General features: G+C 49.3%; 2 protein-coding genes across 5 annotated transcripts in view; one reads left to right on the forward strand and one right to left on the reverse strand.

The window, feature by feature from the left end:
• Positions 1–5424, reverse strand: part of LOC144936558 (CD151 antigen-like) — a 31265-nt gene extending 25841 nt beyond the window's left edge. For 2 of the 4 annotated variants that reach the window (XM_078863759.1, XM_078863758.1), the window contains exon 1: positions 5115–5253. The gene's annotated coding sequence lies outside the window, so the exon portion shown is untranslated. The other 2 variants (XM_078863757.1, XM_078863756.1) reach the window with 2 other exon arrangements.
• A 2374-nt stretch (positions 5425–7798) lies between these two features.
• Positions 7799–19343, forward strand: PRMT1 (protein arginine methyltransferase 1). The gene is made up of 10 exons (XM_078863760.1): positions 7799–7884; positions 10732–10860; positions 12473–12628; positions 13004–13067; positions 13702–13844; positions 14323–14410; positions 15159–15274; positions 16485–16635; positions 17663–17787; positions 18657–19343. Exons 1-10 carry the CDS (start codon positions 7870–7872, stop codon positions 18738–18740), a joined length of 1071 nt encoding a protein of 356 aa, XP_078719886.1. The 5' UTR covers positions 7799–7869; the 3' UTR covers positions 18741–19343.
• Positions 19344–20803: the final 1460 nt, after the last annotated feature.

The raw sequence follows: 20803 nt of genomic DNA on the forward strand, positions 1-20803 counted from the left end.
TGTGCCTCCTTTCCCCTGAAGGGTTGTATTTAGCGTGTTTAGATGTGCTGTCATGTCTACCATAAAATGTAATTTTTCCAGCCACTCTGGCTGTTCCAGCTCAGCAAAGGTGAGCTCTTTGCTGCCCAGGAAGGTTTTTACTTCTTCCAAACATGTGACAAAGCAACAGCAACGTTATTGCCTGTCACCGGGCGGGCAGTGTGGAGCGGAGCGGCGACCTGTCAGCAGCGGCAACGCCAGAGCAGGTGTCACAGTGCGCCTCCTCCCCTCACTAGCATCCGCCCCGGAGCCGCGGTCAAGGTTCAAAAGAGCCGCATGCGGCTCCGGAGCCGCAGGTTGCCGACCCCTGGTGTAGGGAATGAGAGAGCAACTACTACAGCAAGGGGAATCTGACAAATCTATCCCCTGTTGTTGTAATGAGAGTGACTGCTGTTAAGGGTAAAAGGCTGTGCACTCACGCACTGTTACATGCTCCGCTCGCATAGAAACAACTCATCCACTCTCCAGCTTCAAGAGTCAAATGTGGCCTTAAATGGCAAGGCTGGCAAGAGCGTACACCCACGCTTTGGAACAAAAAAAATACTATGCACTTTGTAAATTAAATAACACACAAAAAGTAGCGTTTCTTCAGCACAGAAACATGCGTTTAGACTATTTGGCTGCTACCAGAAATTTCCAACATGATAAGCAACTTTGTCGAGCTATCATTTGTGGTCAGGCCACTTCTGAAAAAGGGATATTTAGCTCAGTGGGCCTTTCCGAGTAAAATAAAAAATAGTTAAAAAGATTCTTGTTTTATAGAATAAAAGAGTTCATTGTATTGGTGTTTGTGAATAAGAAATAGTGCGGGTAGTGGTGGCGTGGTTGACAATTCACTCCACTACAATGCGAGTAATATCCGAGCCATTCCTGTGCATCCTACAGTTCAACTCAGCCTTAAACGAGTACATGGTGAGGTGTGTAAACCTCAGCATTGGGAAAACAAAGGTGGCCGGGCGTGGTCCTGGCCACAACCACCCCCTCATGCGCCGTGCCAGCCTTCATAGATGGTCACCAACAGCACTTGCCCCAAGTTTGTGTGGAAGCTATATGGGGGGTGGTTCTCTTTTAACGTGCTCTTAACTTGTGGGAAAAAGAAAAACCTCTTTCCCAGTTGGTTGTTAAATACTGTACATATACACATGTAAAGTAAGAATATATAATTGTACACATTGTTACACTTTCAACAACTGCCATTCATCACTAAGTGGTGGTGACATCACCACTGAGCTTGTGCCAGGATAGGTGCACGCTGAGGCCACGTGAATTGTCGTAGGCCCGCTGGAAGGTCTCGTGAGAGACCCGGGTGTTTCGGGTTGACCCGACTGATGCAACCGGCAAGATCCACCACCTGTGTGCCTCCACCGTGCAAACTTTCAGTGTTTTCGCCACCCGGCACCAATACACACTGCATCAATTATTTGATTCAGATTTCAAGCTTGCACGCGTGAGAAATCACGTTTCCCCATCCTTATATGTTGTATGTATCGGGTTCGCATGACCTCTCCAGTTATTAGGGGTCGCTACATTCACCGCAATGTTAAACAAATCAACTATTTATGCACCGAATCATGACCCCTGATTTGCGACAATTCATCGAATCGCGAGGGGGAAGGGGGAAGAATTGTTGCACCCACAAGATCTATATTAAGTTGCATCTGTTGCCGAAAATCAACAGCTAACATGTCGTCACTCTTCAGCTATTGATATAATTATACACTTCTAATCATATCACTGTTTCATGAGTGTACGGGCATGAGCAGTCAACACATACAGTATATACCGTCCCGAAACACACATAGATACCACAATTGATTAAATAACACAAAACCGGTCTGAGGCAACTTTAGGTATCTCAGGATCCATGTTATTGCCTGAGGCTCACAGAGCTCAACTAAGGCACCTTTAAGATTCTTAGAGTTAAATATTATAGCCAAAGGCTCAGAATAAAGCACCGTTAGGATCCTTAACCATAAGTGTTCATGTCTAAGGCTCAGAGCCAGACCGAGGCACCTTTACGATTGTCAGGACTCGGTGTTAATGGACGAGACTCACGGAGAAAACTAAAGGCACCATGAGGATTCTATGGTTCACAGAGACAGAGTCAGGCCTCCTTAGGATTGTTAGGATACCGTGTTCAACTAAACTACTTTGTTTTACTAGGTACGGTCCACCGAGCTATACATCTCTTTTTCAGAAGCGACCTGGCCACAAATGATGGCTCAATTAAGTGGCTTACCACGTGGATATACATAGCAACCTAAATACTCTAAACGCATGTTGATTCTAAGTGTGGAGGGAAAAATCGGAGGAGACAGAGAGAAATCCATGCGACCATGGGGAAAACATGCAAACTCCAAATATACAGGCGTCCGGGTCGGGATCGAACCCACGAACCTCCTGTATACCAGGCGAGATAGTTAACATCTCGTTACCGTAAAGCTTAAAGGGCTACATTGAGACACAATTAAGCTCCTCTATGTTAATGGTCAATGTTAATGGTTGCATCTGATAGATCCAAGGCACATACCAAAAATCCTGAAAGTTCAACATTACTACAACCTGAAGCTCAAACAGCCAGACTAAGGCATTATCAGCCAATTCACTTATGGATAAAGGCCTCCCGCAGCCAACGCCATCTCTCACATTCTTGTGATGTACTCATCCTTAGAGCGCATGTGCACTCGCCAATTCCACACCTCCATATGTGGACATATTACATTATCCTGGCTGACAAATCCGTTACTATTTTTCACCAGCCAAATTAAATGCCTCAAATTATTCGATCCAAACTAATTTACCCTCGGCATGCTTAAACATTCCACGTTGTTACCGCAGGCTCACAGAGCCAGACTAAGCCCCCTTTGTAATCCTCAGGATCCAACATGAATCACACAAGACTAAGCAAAATAAGTAATGTATTACACTACCCTACATGTTTCTGTGATAACGAATTGGCAGTGGTGCACAGGCAAAACATAATGATTAAAAACTCAACACATTGGTAATAAGAGACGAAGTTTTGGCCAATGGTCCTTCTTTAAGGCAGAGATAGAGAAGCCAGAGACGGGGTTAACACATGGTTTGGGCCCTGATAGAAATTACATTTTAAGAAATTTTAGAGATGAATGGTGTGTTTGTAGGTGCAGTATTCAGAAACGTGCCAACCCCTTAACACAACACAAAATATGCGTAAACTAGTTTAAATAACAGGCGACGTTTCGGACAACACCCCTTACTCAGGAATCACAACAAAAGAGTGTAGAGAACCCCCATACAGTGCGCTGGAAGGCACCCAACCCACATTCCTGGGAGTGTTGGGGTTTTCGGTTAAACATAGATCACAAAGTCAACTAACTCTCTGTACACGTGCTCACTTCTCACAACGCCAACGCCACTTGCAGCAAGGCGATGAGCCGATCACGCTCAAGCAGTGTGCGATGATGACCTTAGCTGCTGGGGGGGGGTCACCTTCATCCAGCGGTGGATAGACGTGGGGCTTGATGGTGACCCAGTGGATGCAATACCGATGCGATTCCGATCATCTGCAAAAGATTGCTGCTGAACTAAAGTTTCCATCAGAGCAACCACGGTGAAATACAGTGCAGTCCTCAAACTGGTATTCACCTCACTCTCTGGCCCTTCTACGTGTGCCACGAAGGAGGCCCATTGCGTGAAACGTAGAATCTGGTATTATTTTTGCCGTTTTAGGACCGTTATGTTATTGGCAGATGCGTTGAGTTTTTGATCATACGGCAGATCGCTATGCAATGCCATGTATGTACGCGTATTTTGTACGTGGGGATGTATCTCCCTTTGTACACAGTGTATAACATGTGTCTTACTCTTAGGGTTTTTTTCGGTAAAGTCACGTAGGTAAAAAATAAAAAAATAGTAATAAAAATAAAATAATCTATTATTATTTTTTACCTACGTGACTTTAACGAAATAAACCTAAGAGTATGAATCCTTGCAGTCACGAAAGCTTCAAATCTAGAAATAATGTGTCTTTTTAAACATGCGTGGGCTGCATTTAAACAGCGGGGAGACAACACCGACTGAACACAAAGATAAAGATCCCCCGCGTAGCCTCTCGCCGACTTGGGGGACAAGTGCCTTCGCCCCCCCCCCAGTGCCGAAGGGCCGAGATGACACCCGAAGAGGCCCCCCCCCCCCCCCCGGGAGCGGTCGGGTTGGGATTACCACTGGCCACTGATGTTAGCCGTGAGCGAAAACCCAACGAGATCCACCGCTCCCCCCCACCACACACTAACCCCACACGCATGTGCGCACATACAGTACCCACACGCATGTGCGCACATACAGTACAGACACGCATGTTAATAAATATTCCCCTGGTCACGGCTGACATCAGTGGCGCATGATGTACGCAGCGGGCTCTTCTCCTACCTAGGTCGGCTCGGCCTTAAATGAGTGCCCGGTGCGGTGTGTGAACAACATCGGTCCGGGGGGGGGGGAGACAAAGGCGGCCGGGCGTGGTTTGGTCTACACAGCACCCCCCCAACGTGCCGGGCTCTTTGTTTAATAGGCGCTCGCTAACATCACTTGCCCCCCCACGGAGCCCCGTGTAGGAAGATTTTTGTCTTTTGTGACTTTCACACGCGACTTTTACGATCTGAAGAAGACACTCCGACAGAGATTCTCCCTCCCTCCCCTCCTGTTTATCGCGATATACAAACATCGTTGCCCAAACACACCAACACCAGACTAGTATTACACATTGTTGTTGTTGTTAAATCGTTCAATAAATGTAGAGAAGCTCGTGGGCCCAGGCAACCACGTTGTTCGTAGATGGGGAATGATGGCCGATGGGTGAAGAATAACGAGACGAGAGGGTGAGGCAGAGGAGGGTTGGAACACGTCCGAGAGAGAGAGACGGAACGACAACCGAGGAGACGGAGCGATGAGATCGGTCATTGTAACACGTGGAGGTCGCAGGAGCAGCATGGCGAGAGATGAGAGGCAGATTTGTCGAGGGGTGTTCAATCCAGCAGTGGATTGACGACGACGACAACACATTGACAATGAAGCCGACACAAAGCGAATCCACGTACCTGGCCCACGACCACCACCACCAAACCCCCCACTTGGTACACGGCGATCCGATGCTGTAGGCCCCTGTGTGGTGGTGTGGTGGGGGGGGCTCGAGAAATCCGCGTTCGTCTCGCGTTGTGCGGTACTTCTATGCGCGCCACTCACCCCGTAGCTAGCGGGCACCGCGGTTCGGGTGTGGGAGGAGGAGGAGGTCGACGTCTCCACCACGCTGCGCCAACCCCACGTCGCCTCTTCGCCCTCCCCGCAGACACCGAGAGCGCCACCCCCTCGCCCGGGCCCAAAGGCGCCGCCTTCGTCCGCGCGTCACCGCACGGGAGAGCGGCGGCGGCCCCCTGGGAGTGATGGGGGGAGAGGAGGGGGGAGAGGGGGGGGGAGAGGGGGGAGAGGGGGGGGGGAGAGGGGGGGGTAGAGGGGGGGGAGGAGGGGGGAGAGGGTGGGGAGGAGGGGGGAGAGGGGGGAGAGGAGGGGGGAGAGGGGGGAGAGGAGGGGGTGGAGGAGAGGGGGTGGAGGAGAGGGGGTGGAGGAGAGGGGGGAGAGGAGGGGCGGGGAAAGTAGGGGGAAGAGGTGGGAGAGGAGGGGGTGGGGAGAGGAGGGGGGAGAGGAGGGGGGGAGAAAGGTGGGGGAGGAGAGGTGGAGAGGGGAGGAGAAGGGGAGGAGAGGGGAGAGGTGGGGGGGAGAGGTGGGGGGGGAGAGGTGGGGGGTGGAGGAGAGGGGGTGGAGGAGAGGGGGTGGAGGAGAGGGGGGAGAGGAGGGGGGAGAGGAGGGGCGGGGAAAGAAGGGGGAAGAGGTGGGAGAGGAGGGGGGGGGAGGAGGGGGGAGAGGAGGGGGGGAGAAAGGTGGGGGAGGAGAGGTGGAGAGGGGAGGAGGGGGGGAGGAGAGGGGAGAGGTGCGGGGGAGAGGTGGGGGGGGAGAGGTGGGGGGGGAGAGGAGGGGGGAGAGGAAGGGGAGGGGGGGAGAGGAGGGGGGGAGAGGAGGTGGGGAAAGGAGGGGGGAGGGGGGGAGAGGAGGGGCGGGGAAAGTAGGGGGGAGAGGTGGCAGGGGAGGAGGGGGAAGAGGTGGTGGGAGGAGAGAGAGGGGGGTGAGGAGGGGGGTGGGGGGTGTGAGGAAGGAGGGGGATGTGGCCGGAATTTTTTTGGGTGGAAGCTAGGGGAGGGAGAGAGGCTTTGGATTGTTTGAGACGTGCGTCGATAACTAACTTGTACACAAAGTTTTTAGCCAAATATCCCCCACGTGTAGCCTTAGACTGTAGGGGAAAGCGCTGTTAGCGAGCACCTATAAAGGCCGGCACGGGCACACGAGGGGGGGGGGGGGTGGACAACATGACCCAGCCAATGCAGCCTTGCCTGCCGGAGGAGTTCACCGATGGGACTTTGTCCAGATCTTTCAAGGATTTGTGAGCTCCTCATACAATCCAGCCTGGTTAAACCCAGGATGGATCGTAGGCAGGCCAGCCGAAATGTTTCTCACCGGCAAAGATGTTCCATTAGGGGGGTCCACGTTTCTCGAGCGTAGAGAAGGGAGGGCATGACTGTGGCCGAGAAGACCTGAAGCTTCGTGTGGAGCGACAGACCAGGTAGCTTCCACACAGCGTTACGCAACCGATGAAAAGATAATGCCGCTCGACTGATTCGGAGTGAGACCTCTGCTGTCAAACCGGAACAGCTCATGAGCACACTACCCAGGTATGGGAAGCTCTCCACTCTCTCCACAACTGCCCCATCACCGATTGGGAGTTATGGGGGTGGAGTGTCCGATGGTACAAAATACCCAGGCAGGTGCTTCGTTTTAGTGGGGCTGATGGTAAAGCCCCACCTCTTAGTGGCAAGCTCCAGGTTCAGCAGCAGCGCCTCCAACTCCTCCTCTTAGTGAGCAGCAATCACCAAATCATCAAATCAGCATACATAAGCTGGTTGACCAATAAGGAGCCATCCCTCGAACGCACTCGAGCATCGATCAGCCTCCCGTTGTAATTATACCAGATGTAAATTCCTCCGGTACACCCATGGAAAGCTTCTCGAACTACGTGGTCAAAGATGATGTTAAATAATGTGGCTATGCGTTAATTGTGTGTTGACTGACCCTCTGTGTTGCATTGCATTACATTGCGTTACAACAAACACCTGAAGACGATTGCTTGTGTTGCGATCGAAACGTCGTGGCATTGTTATTATCTTTTATTATTTTTCTATCTACGTGGCTTTACCGAAAGATCCAAAGAATATAATACAAAAATACACGCACACTCCACACCCATACTCCTCCCACACACACTCCCCACACACACACACATACCACATACTCCCCACACACACCACACACTCCCCACACACACCACACACTCCCCACACACACACACCACATACTCCCCACACACACACACCACATACTCCCCACACACACACACCAAACACTCACCACACACTCCCCACACACACACATCACTCACTCCCCACAACACTCACTCCCCCCACACACGCCACACACACACACATCACTCACTCCCCACAACACTCACTCCCCCCACGCACGCCCAAGCCACCAAGTGAGTGCGGCACGTGGGCCAACCCCAATCCGCGCCTCATCACTCTCCACCACAGGCTCGGCCTCTCCACTACTCTCGCCTGGCCCTTGCCCCCGCCCCCCCTCGCTGACTCCGCCCCCTTCCGCCCACCGCCACCCCCACCTCCACAAGCGTCACGTGACACTCGGCGATCGATTGCGCGCCCTGCAGCCTTCTTTGTTCGCCGGAACACGATGGCGGAGACAGACGTGAGTTCGGGCTCCCCTCACCTCGCCCTCTTCATCGCCTCTCTCCTTCCCCCAAACGCCGCCGACGCTGCGCCCTGTCCGTCCGCACCCCCCCTCTCCCCTTCCTCATCTCGGGCTGAACGAGCGAATCTCGGGACGGGAGGGTTTCTTTGTGGCGTGGAAAAAACGTAGCGCGGCCGACGCGGCGCCTCATCCTATCCATGTAGGCCTCGGCCGCATGGGGCTTGCGCAGAGGGGGGACGCTGTGGACTGTTGCAGCGGACTAATTGGCGAGCGGTCGACGTGCTTAAATGTTTTCTCGAAGGTTATTTTGTGCCCGCGGTTTGGTCCGCGCGGGATGGTTGGGGCGCCTGGGTCGTGGAAGGGATGTGCGGTCGGGTAGGCCCCGCCGCTTGAGCCTGGGCCCACGTGGGTGGCCCGTGGGACACCGGCGCGGACATCGGCCTCGCGGGGGAGCCTCATGCTCGCTTAGAGACGCGGACTAACGATGAGGGCCGTACATTCGTTATCGAGCTACGTCGACTTACACAGAGACCCGTATATTTTTTACGCATAAGACCCATGTGCTGGCGGAGACCCACAGGCTCCATTAGACGCCGACAGATTCTAGGAGCGAGCGCGGCTGTATCTGAAATAGAGCCGGCGAATTTGTTTTAAGCCGGCAAGTGGCGTTGCGTAGTCTATCGCATATCCCGTGCTATTCACGGCGCGTAAGTCTCGTTTTAATTGATCCGCGCTTAGGGAGACGAAACGCGAAAGTGTGTAACTCGAATGTGCCGTGCCCGGGTTTGTGATTCGCGTTGCCTGGCGCCAGTTTTACGTTTCACGAACGTCAAAGAATATTCTCTAAAGCTCGTCCCTCGTGGCAGGCGACCGGCTTCATTGTGTTAAAAAAAAATTTACGTGCGAGTGGCAAACGGTGACTTTCCGGGTGCGATAATATCGCGCGTGTCACCAGTCCGCGATTTAACATAAAAAAATGTCACTCCTTAGGCCTAACTCGTGGTGTTTCCCCGGATGTAAAAATAAAACCTTTGATAATTTTACTCCACGAGGAAATTGCTAAATTGGAGTTACTAATAAACTTTTGTAGAGCCTGAACGGCTGAAAATATAAAAAAAAATTTAAACCAAAACGCAAATAAGGTGATTTTTAGTTTCGACGAGCTTCGGCTGAATGCAATGACTTAAAAATGGGACTTAGCCAGTATCAAAGTATTACAAAATAAGAATAAGTTTTCCCCTTTATGGCAAATAACAGGAGGTGTTAAGATGTTTAAACACCAAATACAAATATTTTGCAAGGAATCAAGTTCTGCATTAACCACGCGTAATTGTGGTGAACATGCAAACTGATATACAGCTCCTTTTGATGCATGCTTTCCCACGCCGTGTCGGGTCTCAGTGGTTGTCTTGGCCATACCTCGCCACGCTGGTGAGTGCGGGTTTGAAATGGAGGGACGAGGCGCTTGCTTTGATAACGCCCCACCGATGTTTTTGCATCGTCCGGGAATTGAATTCGGATGGCCGTGTTTTAAAAGTGGCGTGCGAGCTAACTTAAACACGCGCTCCCCCTCCCCCCTGTTGGTCATAATCAAGTTTCATTCATTTAACCAGGAAGTCGTATTGCCTACAACACGTAGTCATTGCGAGTCTGTTCTAAATACTAAGCAGGCTGAAGCTTACAAAGTAAAAAAAGCAGTTCAGGTTGATTCGTTTGTTAAACTTGAGCTGATGTGATAATGCAGCGCACATCTTAATAATATACCGATCTTTGTGAATCAAATACTTAGTACAGCTTTAAAGATAATTAATCCACTTCATGTGCTTTAATAAATCGCCAACAGGATGTATTCGACCCAGATATCAAATTCTTGCCATGTTCCATACATGCTCGTACATGTACAATCCACTGTCGGTCATGGGAGAGGCATACATTTAAGTAAAATGTTATTCACAACCATATAAAAAGTCATGTTATAAAGCTAATTATCAAATTAATTAATTAAAGTAACGTGTATATTTTACTGTCTCTGCAACAGGAGGTTCTTGACCTTCAATCCAATTGTTCTAAAGGCAATATTGAGGTCTATTAAAATCCCAATTAAAACATTTAATTCACCCGTTTCATAACGTGTTATATGGTAGAATGTTTTACTACAATTGAAAACCTGTCCACACTTCCTCATGGAGCTTTCAAAAGTCATGTGGCACTAAAAATAAATTGGCTGCATTGTTTAACGACGCACGACACGGAGCGATGAGGTAGGGGCACATCGCTATTGTTCCGCCATCTGGATTTGGCCAGACGCATGGAAATTATTTCGAATTTGGCAAGTCGAAGTATCCGGGGGTGGAGGGGGCGCATGCTAAGTAGCGACGGGCGTCCCATAAGGAATATTGGTTGAGGAAGGGGCAGAACATATTGCTTACCCCCTCACCCCTGTCCAAAAATTGGAGGGGTGGAGATACCCCTCGAATGTGTTTCTGCATTCAGTGTTTTTGAGGATAACTACTGCAGGAGTCCCAGTTGGCGATTGTGTTTGGGTCTCAGCCAATGAGGAGAGTGGGTGTCCCTTGTCGCCCTAACAATACCACATCCCCTTTCATAACGCCACCTCCCATCTCGGCACTTCCTTTCAACGGCTACACCACTCTTCAACACTCCTGCCACCTCAATCTCAACATCACTGCCACTCCTTAAACATTGCTACCTCTATCACTACCGTTCCCAACACCACTGCCACCCTTTTCAACATCACCCTCCGTAATCCCCGCACATGGCACCGCCCCTTCTGCCACCACCACGGTGATGCCACGGTCTGAACCTCTGTTGTCTGTGGCCCAGGTGACGATGTCCCAGGAAACCCCGACCCCGACTGTCAACGGGAGTGTGGAGGGCACTGCTCCGAACGCGGACGAGATGACGTCCAAGGACTACTACTTCGACTCGTACGCCCACTTCGGCATCCACGAGGTTTGTCAACGGCACCGATCCGACCCTGGCGTTCCTTGTTGCCTCGTAGCAACGTGCAACTTGCAAGACAAATTGCACCAATGGTACACTTACAGCACCTTGTCAATACAGTGGTGGATGAGGGACCCCCTCCACACTGTGTGGGTCCTGGGTGGCATTTGACCAGACTTCACCACGCTGGTCAGTGTAGGTTGGTGGAAGATCAAAGCATGGAAGCAAAGTAAAAACAATGGATTGTGCTTGTACTGCCCTCTGCTGCTGCCCACGATATAGCACAGGCTGCTGCGGGGCTGTGTGCTGCATTACCAATTCGATAATAAATTCACATCACCTTCATAATACTGATTAATATTGCCTTCATGACTGCAATGTATGCGTTTCATGCCCATTCTTGTATTAAGATTGAAAGTAAATTCTGAGATTGTTTTCGTATTTCATGTTCGGACTGTGCTAGGATGATCATGTATTGTCTCCCCAGATGCTTGTTAAAATGTATTTACTCATTGGTTGCTCACATGGTTTGGAATCAAATACAGCATTTGGTAATATACAGTATTTGGTAAGAACAAAACAGCTGATATGGAGTTGGGCAGGACATCTCTGAGCATCGTATAACAGATGGAATTAAATTAATAAAGGACTGGAGGCTAGGAGATTTGAGCGAGCACACTGCGTGGAGGGGGGCAAGAAATTGTGGAGTGGAAGACATTGCAGGAGATATTTTCCCAGCACTGGGATGGTCACCACAAAGAAATATCTGTTCAGTTTTGGTTCACTTTTCACCAAGCCCCCGGTAATCCTGTGACGCAGTGATTGTAGACTGTTTTAGGCGGAGCAGAGGGTGAGGCGTCTGTCACCAGTTCTGATGATATTGCATTGAGAATGAGGGTCATTAGCCAAGCTATTCTCTTAACGGGTTCTTGAGACTTCGCTCATGTCCTCTTCCACATCATTTCTGACTCGTGCTGCCAATAACGAAGTCCAAAGTCCGCACGAAGTGTGTGACATCACTGCTCCTTGTGAAACCATCTGCAACGCTACTGCCCGGCTACACTGTGTGAACATAATTAATGAGTAAAGATCTAATTGGCCGGCAGCAAAGCAATACTTGAGGGTTTGAGTGTCCTCCAGTTGTGAGTAGGCTTGGAATGGGTCAGCCGAGGACTATAAGAACTATCGCTATCGACCGCACGGGTATCAACGCATACTTCCTTTTAACGAAATCACTTGTGCCAACACTGCTGGCGTCATGGATACCACACCCTGGACATTATTGTGGGATCTTGCTCGGCACGTAGTGATCAGTTCATCGATGAAAATACATTATTCACAATCTGTGCAAATTATTTGTAAATGATTTTCCACTTACAGGGTCATATTGAGAACAAAATTATATTATTTGACTCAGAGATTGAGTTAATTTACATCAATACAATAGCTGTTTGAGGCGATGTTTTTTTTAAATAATCAACTTGAGCTACATTGTTAATGTGGGTAAAGCCACGTGTTGAAGTTGCTATAACAAAACTGAACACTGGAGATTTGTTGTTGGTTAAATGCTTCATTGCTTATGAGGTTAACGGTCGTGGCGGCGGTGTTTTTGACATTCCAGGAGATGCTGAAGGATGAGGTGCGGACGAGGACTTACCGTAACGCCATGTACCACAACCGCCACCTCTTCAAGGACAAGGTGGTTCTGGACGTAGGCAGCGGCACGGGCATCCTCTGCATGTTCGCCGCCAAGGCTGGGGCCAAGAAAGTCTTTGGGGTAAGAACCCACTTCCACACCCTGCTGGATTAACAATAACAACGGTGTCATTTAAACAGGAAAGCTTCACTGACAATGATGTGTGTTTTCAGGAGGGGGCTCCTGTGTTGGGATGTTTGCCCGCTTCTCGTCAGGAGTGCTTTGCATGTGCGAGAGAAAAGCCACTCGTTGGCGATGATGATCAAAGATCCAACTGCTAGCTACTTAGGAGCTTTCTGGCTTTGGCAATTTTACAAAGCTGAATGTGTGTGGTCTACCAACCCTTTAAAGTGATAGATTACAGGTTGCATTGTTCAGAAATTAAAGTTATTGCCGGTTGTCTGCTCGCTAATCACAGCCCTGGATTAACGGTGTTTTCATTTTTCTTTTGTGCAGATCGAGTGCTCCAACATTGCAGACTATTCACAGCAGATCATCAAAGCCAACAACTTGGATTCAGGTTAGTTTTCCACATTGTAGTAGGGCTTTTTCCCACTGTCTATGTTATTGACAGCCTTCTGCTAGGTTTGTACAAGAGGTATAATAATGTAAATAATTGACAGCTTTTCATCAATCCACTGCTGGATGAAGGCCACCCCACAATGTGTCGTTGATGGAGGTTGTTTGACAATACTTCACCGCGCTGGTCAGTGTGGGTTGGCCAAGGGGGAGGATCTAGGTTGGGTTGGATATCACTCCGCCACTGGTGTTAGTGATGGCTGGGAATCAAACTCGGGTTACTGGGTTCGTAGCCCAACACGCTACACGGGCTCCACCCCCTATTTTACCCGTTAAATGTAAGGATTTGCCTTAGGTATGTAGGTACTGAGCCACTGAGATCCGCATGTTTATTACACACTTGACTCACGGCCACTGTTTGAGATAAATCTCCCCATTTTTTCTGTGGTGTCTAAAGATGCGGTGGCATTTAGATGCCACACAAATCCAAATAGTATTACAACTGCACTTGTGTAGGGTGGCTCACGGCGGTGTGATGGCACCATGTTGTACGTATGTTGAAATTGTTTCGTGCCGTACGGAGCAAACCGTGCTCATCAGAGGTGCCAACGCATGTTTTTGTTCTGTGTCCTCAGTGATAACGATTGTGAAGGGCAAGGTGGAGGAGGTGGAGCTGCTGGTTGACAAGGTGGACATCATCATCAGCGAGTGGATGGGATACTGCCTGCTCTACGAATCCATGCTCAACACTGTCATCTGTGCCCGCGACAAGTGGCTGGTAAGGCGTCGTTAAACGTCATCGTCAGCCATTGTCCGCTCACTGCTATGAAATCTCATTTACCATACACTATGCTAACAACGTTACACCGTACAAGCAAACACTCGCGTTTCTACCATATTCGTTCTATTGACACCATTCCAACAGTATACACGCACACTGCACAATGTTACACTGCCACCACAAACAAAATACACATCACACCAGCATCGCCAGTGTCTCTCCATTGCTGGACGAAGGCCTCACCTTGCCATCGCCATACCTCATTGTCTCTGGTGGTCATCCTCATGGGCGGCACCTTCATTTTTGGTTGCCGTTTCATCACGAGTCTTAATCCACCAGCGATTGTCCCTTTCTAGCGATGTGTCCTGCCCCATGTACACTTTTCTTTCTTAACCACTGGAACTGTTGGTGATGCCGCTGTGTGGAGTTGTCGGCGTGCTGCGACTGACGAAACGCGACTCGTCTGGTTCTGTAGAAACCGGGCGGCGCCATCTTCCCCGACCGCGCCTCCCTCTTCCTCACCGCCATCGAGGATCGCCAGTACAAGGAGAACAAAATCAACTGTGAGACCCGCGGCCTCCACAGAGCAAACGCCACGTCCACCACTCTCGCAACCGCAACTATTTTGACTGAGCATTTATAAAAACAAAAATATACTCTACCCCTTGGGTGGGTGGAGCAGGTTTTCTTTTTTGCAACGTTTTGACATTATTTTTGACGTAATTTTACACGGCCAGTGTCATGTCCGTGAATATATACCCAGCCGCCTGAATGTCTACACCTACCTCGGAATGATTTTATTCTTCATACCCACTCGGAAGCAATATTTAGGAATAATATTTCTCCATATAAATGGTTGTTCTGCCATATTACTTTAGTTGTGTTACAAAGTTATCTTTTCAAATACTCATGGCCATACTTTTTCAACTAACACCTACATTTTATGCCCACTTTCCAAACTTGTGTGAAACGGTTATTCAGTTTGCTTGCAATATAATTTTACATGGTACCATTTGTTGGTCCTGAAGTTCACACCTAACAAAACCTAGGAGTACAAATAAGCGGCAGGGGGGACAAATGTTCCCTGGTAAGAACCTGGGGAAGAATGCAATTTGGAAAGCCAATGTTAATTTACACCGGCTTATTCAAATCATGCCGCATGGGGGTAATCGAATCTATCCGCATAGTGGCACGAGTCGACCGAGCAACGGGACCGTGTGCGACGTGCTGTCACCGCACGGTGAAGCAACTCGGGCGTACGAGCTGACCTCGGCGCGTCACTTTCTACCCCCCCCCCGCGTGTGCGCTCAGGGTGGGAGGACGTGTACGGCTTCGACATGTCTTGCATCCGCGACGTGGCCATCCAGGAGCCGCTGGTGGACGTGGTGGAGCCCAAGCAGGTGGTCACCAACTCCTGCCTCGTCAAGGTGGGGCTCTCCGTGTAGCTTGCGCCGCCCGTCCTCAGGCTCCCCACGAAGCTCGCTTCTCACAAGTGGATGCTTTGACGATTACAATTACTGCCACTGCGTAGGTGTTTCACGGTTACTCTGTATGGCTCTCCAATTTGGTTCTGCGTTGTGCCTTGTGCTCTTTGGCATTGAAACGTTTGGCCGTTATGCCGAACAACACCACGGTTACAACCTGAAAACACTTCACAGAGCTGTCATTTAAATTCCTGTGTGGATTCATAACAAGTGAATGCAACCGCTGTACAAAATGGAATTTGTATCATGAATATAATTATTTTTACTGATTTGTACACTACTAGGGGTGCGACTATTCGCCCTAGTTTATTAAATCACGAGGTGGTTTAATACAGCAGCCTTGAATGGCTGTGATGGGTAGTATGAACCTACGGCATAGGATATGTAGGTGAATCGAAAAGCAGATTTTTTTTTACATCTGTGATTTGATATCTGTATTGCTCATTAAATAAGTCATAGCTCATTAATGGATGCATCTCTACACCCAGTCCTCTAATGTGTCCATTTGAAATTTTCTGTTAACATGTACTGTGAGTTACTGCTAGTAATGATCTGTGCTAATGTAAGGTTTTAGCTGTAATACTGTATTTCTTATTCTGACCGTGTGATATTCTCGGGTTTTTCGGTAAAGTCACGTAGATGGGTTCAAATAAAATAACAAAAATAACAAAAAACTACATTGAATCGATCGCAACACGTCATCAGGAAAAGTGGATGAAAGACTGACTCAAATTTTCTTGGTGACCGCTTGTGTTGCGAACGTCGTAGTTTTTGTTATTTTCTTAGAACCTATCTACGTGACTTTACCGAAAGACCCAAGAATATGAATTCCTACAGTCACGAAAGCTTTAAGTCAAGATTTGACCATGTGATGTTGTTTATTTATCGATATTTTTAAAAAAATTATTTGTGTGTATTTTATATTTTGGTCGGTGAGGCTCTAAATGGAATCAATCTCAGTCTTTCATCCACTGTTAATGTAGTTATTTTCCCATCGCTGTCGGTCGTTACGAAAGAAGCTCGCGTGATCGTGGCAGCTGGGAAACGTAGCGGCGTGCATCGTCTGAGCCGCCTGGTAGCAAGAGAGAAGGGTCACGACGAGATGGAAACGCCGGCCGACCCAACCTGACCCCCTGTCCGTTGTCTCCCGCAGGAGGTGGACATCTACACGGTGAAGGTGGACGACCTGACCTTCACATCGCCCTTCTGCCTGCAAGTGCGGCGCGCCGACTACGTGCACGCGCTGGTGGCGTACTTCACCGTCGAGTTCACGCGCTGCCACAAGCGCACCGGCTTCTCCACAGGTGAGCGCCCGACGGAGCTCGCGCTCCGCTCGGTGCCCAGGAGCTGCCGCGTCAGTGCCGGCGGCACCAGCGGTGCAAGTGCGGACGGTCCGAGAGGGTGGTTTTTTTGTCTGGTCCTGCCAAGTTTTCACAGTAGAGGACGATGATTGCTTCGCGTATTCCAATGGAGCAGTAATTACCGGATTAAAAAAAATGTATTTGGTCAGTGACCCCGGCACACGATGGGAGCTACTCTTGCGAATGATGCCACGTGATCTTGAACTTGCGCATTGGAACAGGCGGATGGTATTTTTTGGCCAATACGCCAGCAGTAATAACCAGGGTGGCTGCCCCGATACGAACAATGCACCTCTGACAGCTGGGCCGTGTCACCACCCCATACAGTTGATTGTATTGCTCATGGTGCCTGACTCAAATCGTGTGTTTAATGAATTTTGTTTGCCTTTCATGCAAATTGTATGCTCATGCTGATGGTGCAAACAGCTGTACAAATGGTAGCGGTTCAAGAATCACTGGTATTTTTTGGCCCGTTTTGAACGACTTGTTTGTATTGTTTTTGATTTACTACCTTGAAAACTCGAGCATTGATGCTGGGCAACACAGTTTTATAGCACATCATCACTCTGGTGTATAAAGTACGTAACTTGTTTTTAATATTTTTCCCACAAGAAGTGTAACAATGCATCAATCAATTATCATTTGTTCAGCTTTTGATATTGCATCAAATTGTATGTGTACATTATTTTTTCTTTGTTTTCATTATATGTAAAAGGTTCATATGAATCCTAAAAAAAAAAATATCGAATTGATTTGTGACCCTGAATCGTGGCAATTCATCGAATCGCCGGCAGGTCCAGTAGTCCGGAAGGGGTGGCGAATCTCACCGTGCAGTATGTGTGATGGTTGTTCTTGAACGAATTTGAGTAACTGCCATGGTTTAAAGGAAAAACCTGATTGTGGTGCTGTGTGTGTTCCTATTTGTGTTGCGGCTGGAGTGCGTTGTGACATGCCCGTTTGCCCCTGCTAGCGCCCGACGCCCCGTACACCCACTGGAAGCAAACGGTGTTCTACCTGAAGGAGGACTGCCTGACAGTGAAGCCGGGGGAGGAGATCTATGGCACCATCTCCCTGCGCCCCAATGCCAAGAACAACGTGAGTCGTCGCATCTTCCCCTCCCATCACGCACACCTCTATAACCACCCACACGGGCAGTGTTAATCACCTCGGTGATATTAACGGTGGAAACGTTTGGTTGGCGGAACGATTTTAAAAGTCGAATCAAACGATGGTTTTGTGTGGAGGAAAGTCATCGAGCACGCCAATGACTACGACCATTTCAGTCGGAACGATCCCAACACTGTTCTGGGGGCAATTAGTTTTGCACGCCACATCCATCTGTTCTCGTAATACTACAGTCGGTGCTGTGTAGGAATATCGGGAACAACAGTATATGATTATTATGGATCTTGTATTCCTGTGCCTTGGCGCTGATGAACCCCCACTCTCAAGTCAGCCCAGCCCAGCAGCGTTTCAGAAAATATTGTGTGAAATAAATCCTGTTACCCACCACCAACACAAGCATGACTGACTATAGCGACACGAAATTAAGACATAAGTCGAAATGAAAATGCAGAATAGCATAATTTAAGTAACCTTATTTAGAGACGGCAATGCACTAAGGAAGACCACACATTATAATTGTCTATATATACGTTAATACACATCGAGTTAACTGGTTGGCTGACCTAATATTGGGGAGGGGGGTTGCGTAACACTTGCCAACATTTAACAACTAACAGTGGGCTACATTTCGAATTGAAGATTAGATTAGAAAGTGTTGTTGCCAGGCTGAAATACCCCCTCTATTGTACCCGATTAGTTGCTTCTAAGATTATTTTAGTAATGGATGAGTATTGTTTGTGGGCTATTTTGAAGCGGTGGGCCCTCCTGGGTTTCCCGTCGCTGCTCCGCAAGCTAATTTGTGTGGTGAACGTCGCCCCTGCTGCCATTTCTGCTTTCAGCGGGACCTGGACTTCACCATCGACGTGGAGTTCAAGGGTCAGCTGTGCGAGGTGTCATCGTCCCAGGAGTACCGCATGCGCTGAGCGGCGCGACATGGAGGAGGAGTTGGAGGGGGGGGGGGGCGGGAGGGGTTAGACGCACGCAAAACAAAAAGTGAAACGGGAAAATAAACTTAAAAATAAAGAAAAAATACCTCCGTACCATCGCCAAAATTTACCTTCAGTCTCGCTTTCATGTGGCAGGAGGGAAAAGTAAGAGTTTTAAAATGTGGTGTCGTTGAATGCTACGATTTTCAACCAATCCGAGGCAACAGCAGATGGATTGGCAGGCACACCGCCGGTGCGTGCGTGGATGGGCGCGTTAGCCGGCGATGCGTTTTGATTACCTTAAGTGAAAGCATTGTTACCTTTACTTTTTTGTTTTCAGTCGGCCGATTGTCCCTGGTTAATCGTGGCACAGGAGAGCCACTTTATTCCTGTCTTCAGTATTTTCGGTACTCTACCAGTACGTCACCGCCCCCTCCCCTCCCCAACCTATTTTGGAATGCATTTCTGACGGCGAGCGTGTTCAGCGCTTGGGAGTGCATACGGACGGCCATTGAAGCACCGTGTGTGTACAATGTAGTGTATTGTGGTGTCTGTATTTTAATGTTTTGTTCTGCATTGATAAACTATGGAATTTCTGTCGTCGTATCAGAATACTCATCGTTTTAGTTTTTTCTATATATAAAAAAAACAGCTTCCGTTTGAATTGGTGCGCAGGTTTTTGTTTTTTTTCTCGTTCCCATTCATTACGCGGCATTTAATTATTTTGTACAGTTCAACATTTAAGATGGTTTTAAAGGTGGCATAAATGTTTGAGCTAGTGGAGGAGAACAGCTGTTGCTGTCGCTTCTCCCCCTTATTGCGTTTTACCCCTTTTTCCACTGCACCAATCGAGCCGTGCCCAGCCAGTCCGGCGTGGCTCAGGAGCATCGCCAGTTCCCCCCCCCCCCCCCCCCCCGCTGCAGACCCAGAACTGTGGCCCGCTGACGCTGCACGCAGTAAACTTCGGTTGCGTCAATCTTGTACCGAACGACACATTGTGCGATGCTACTTCGCGCCGGGCCACATTGCGACGTCTTGCGAGGCCATGGTTTGGTTCCAGCTCAGCGTGGTAAATAGCCGGCGGTAAAATTGCCCGTAAGGTGATGGCATCGCCGCGCTGGCACGGCTTGAATTTGTCGGTGGAAAAGGGCTGGTAATGGAGACTGGATGCGCTGGGCGCTGTTCCGTATCGCGTGCTTCGGTATCGCGCTGAGAGTGCGGCGAGCCTGCGATTCGCTACAGCTCGACGACTTGCACTGCAGTATTTCTCCTCTGCGGGGGGTTTAGGCTACGTGGGACGTACTTGCACGCGCGTGTCCTCCCTTGACTGCCCCGGGCTGATTTGGTGCGATGAAGGCACGGCCATTGAGAGCACCCTGCTGCGGTGGGCCCCGTTGCGATTGTCCCCTCGGAATCCGTTTGGGCGAGCACGCGTCTCTACTCTTGACTGTTCGATTGTCTGTCGAGTTTGCTTTAGTTTTTTTTATATACAACACAGGCTCTAAAAACTGCCTTGTGTACCATTAAGCAAGGCAATCCCCGGTGGCACATTCATTCCACGTGGTTTCCCATAAAGGGCTTTCCAGTTGACGCGCTCGGCTCTTGTCACCAGGCCCTGTCCATTACGAGTTGAACAGGGGAGCACTGTGGACTTTCGTGCACGTCAGGTTCAGTGACCAGACGGTTCAACTTGCCATGGTTATGTTTTGTGGGTGAAATGGCCTGCTAGTTTAGCCTCGCTGGGGAAGGCGGTGGTGGGGGGAGTGGGTAATAAACGTCATTTTTAATCCTTCCAAAAGCACGCTGTGCAAAAATGTCTAAAGAGAATGTGAAGGTAGGTTAATTTTGGTGCGATGGAAGGTCTCGTGTGTGATTGTCGTAAGCCAAGGCAGCCTCTGGTCCGAGTTGCTTAGCCTTTGGTCTGATGACCCTGTGGTCTCTCCATCTCGGCTGCCCCGTCCGTACAGCAGCTGGAACCGGTGCTGTCTCTAATAAGTAAACCTCTGCGCTTTAGCCCTACGCAGGTGCCGTTTTAACCCATTTATGGATGACTGTGATAT

Source organism: Lampetra fluviatilis, chromosome 16 (assembly GCF_964198595.1).
Source record: "Lampetra fluviatilis chromosome 16, kcLamFluv1.1, whole genome shotgun sequence".
Classification (NCBI taxonomy): domain Eukaryota; kingdom Metazoa; phylum Chordata; class Hyperoartia; order Petromyzontiformes; family Petromyzontidae; genus Lampetra; species Lampetra fluviatilis.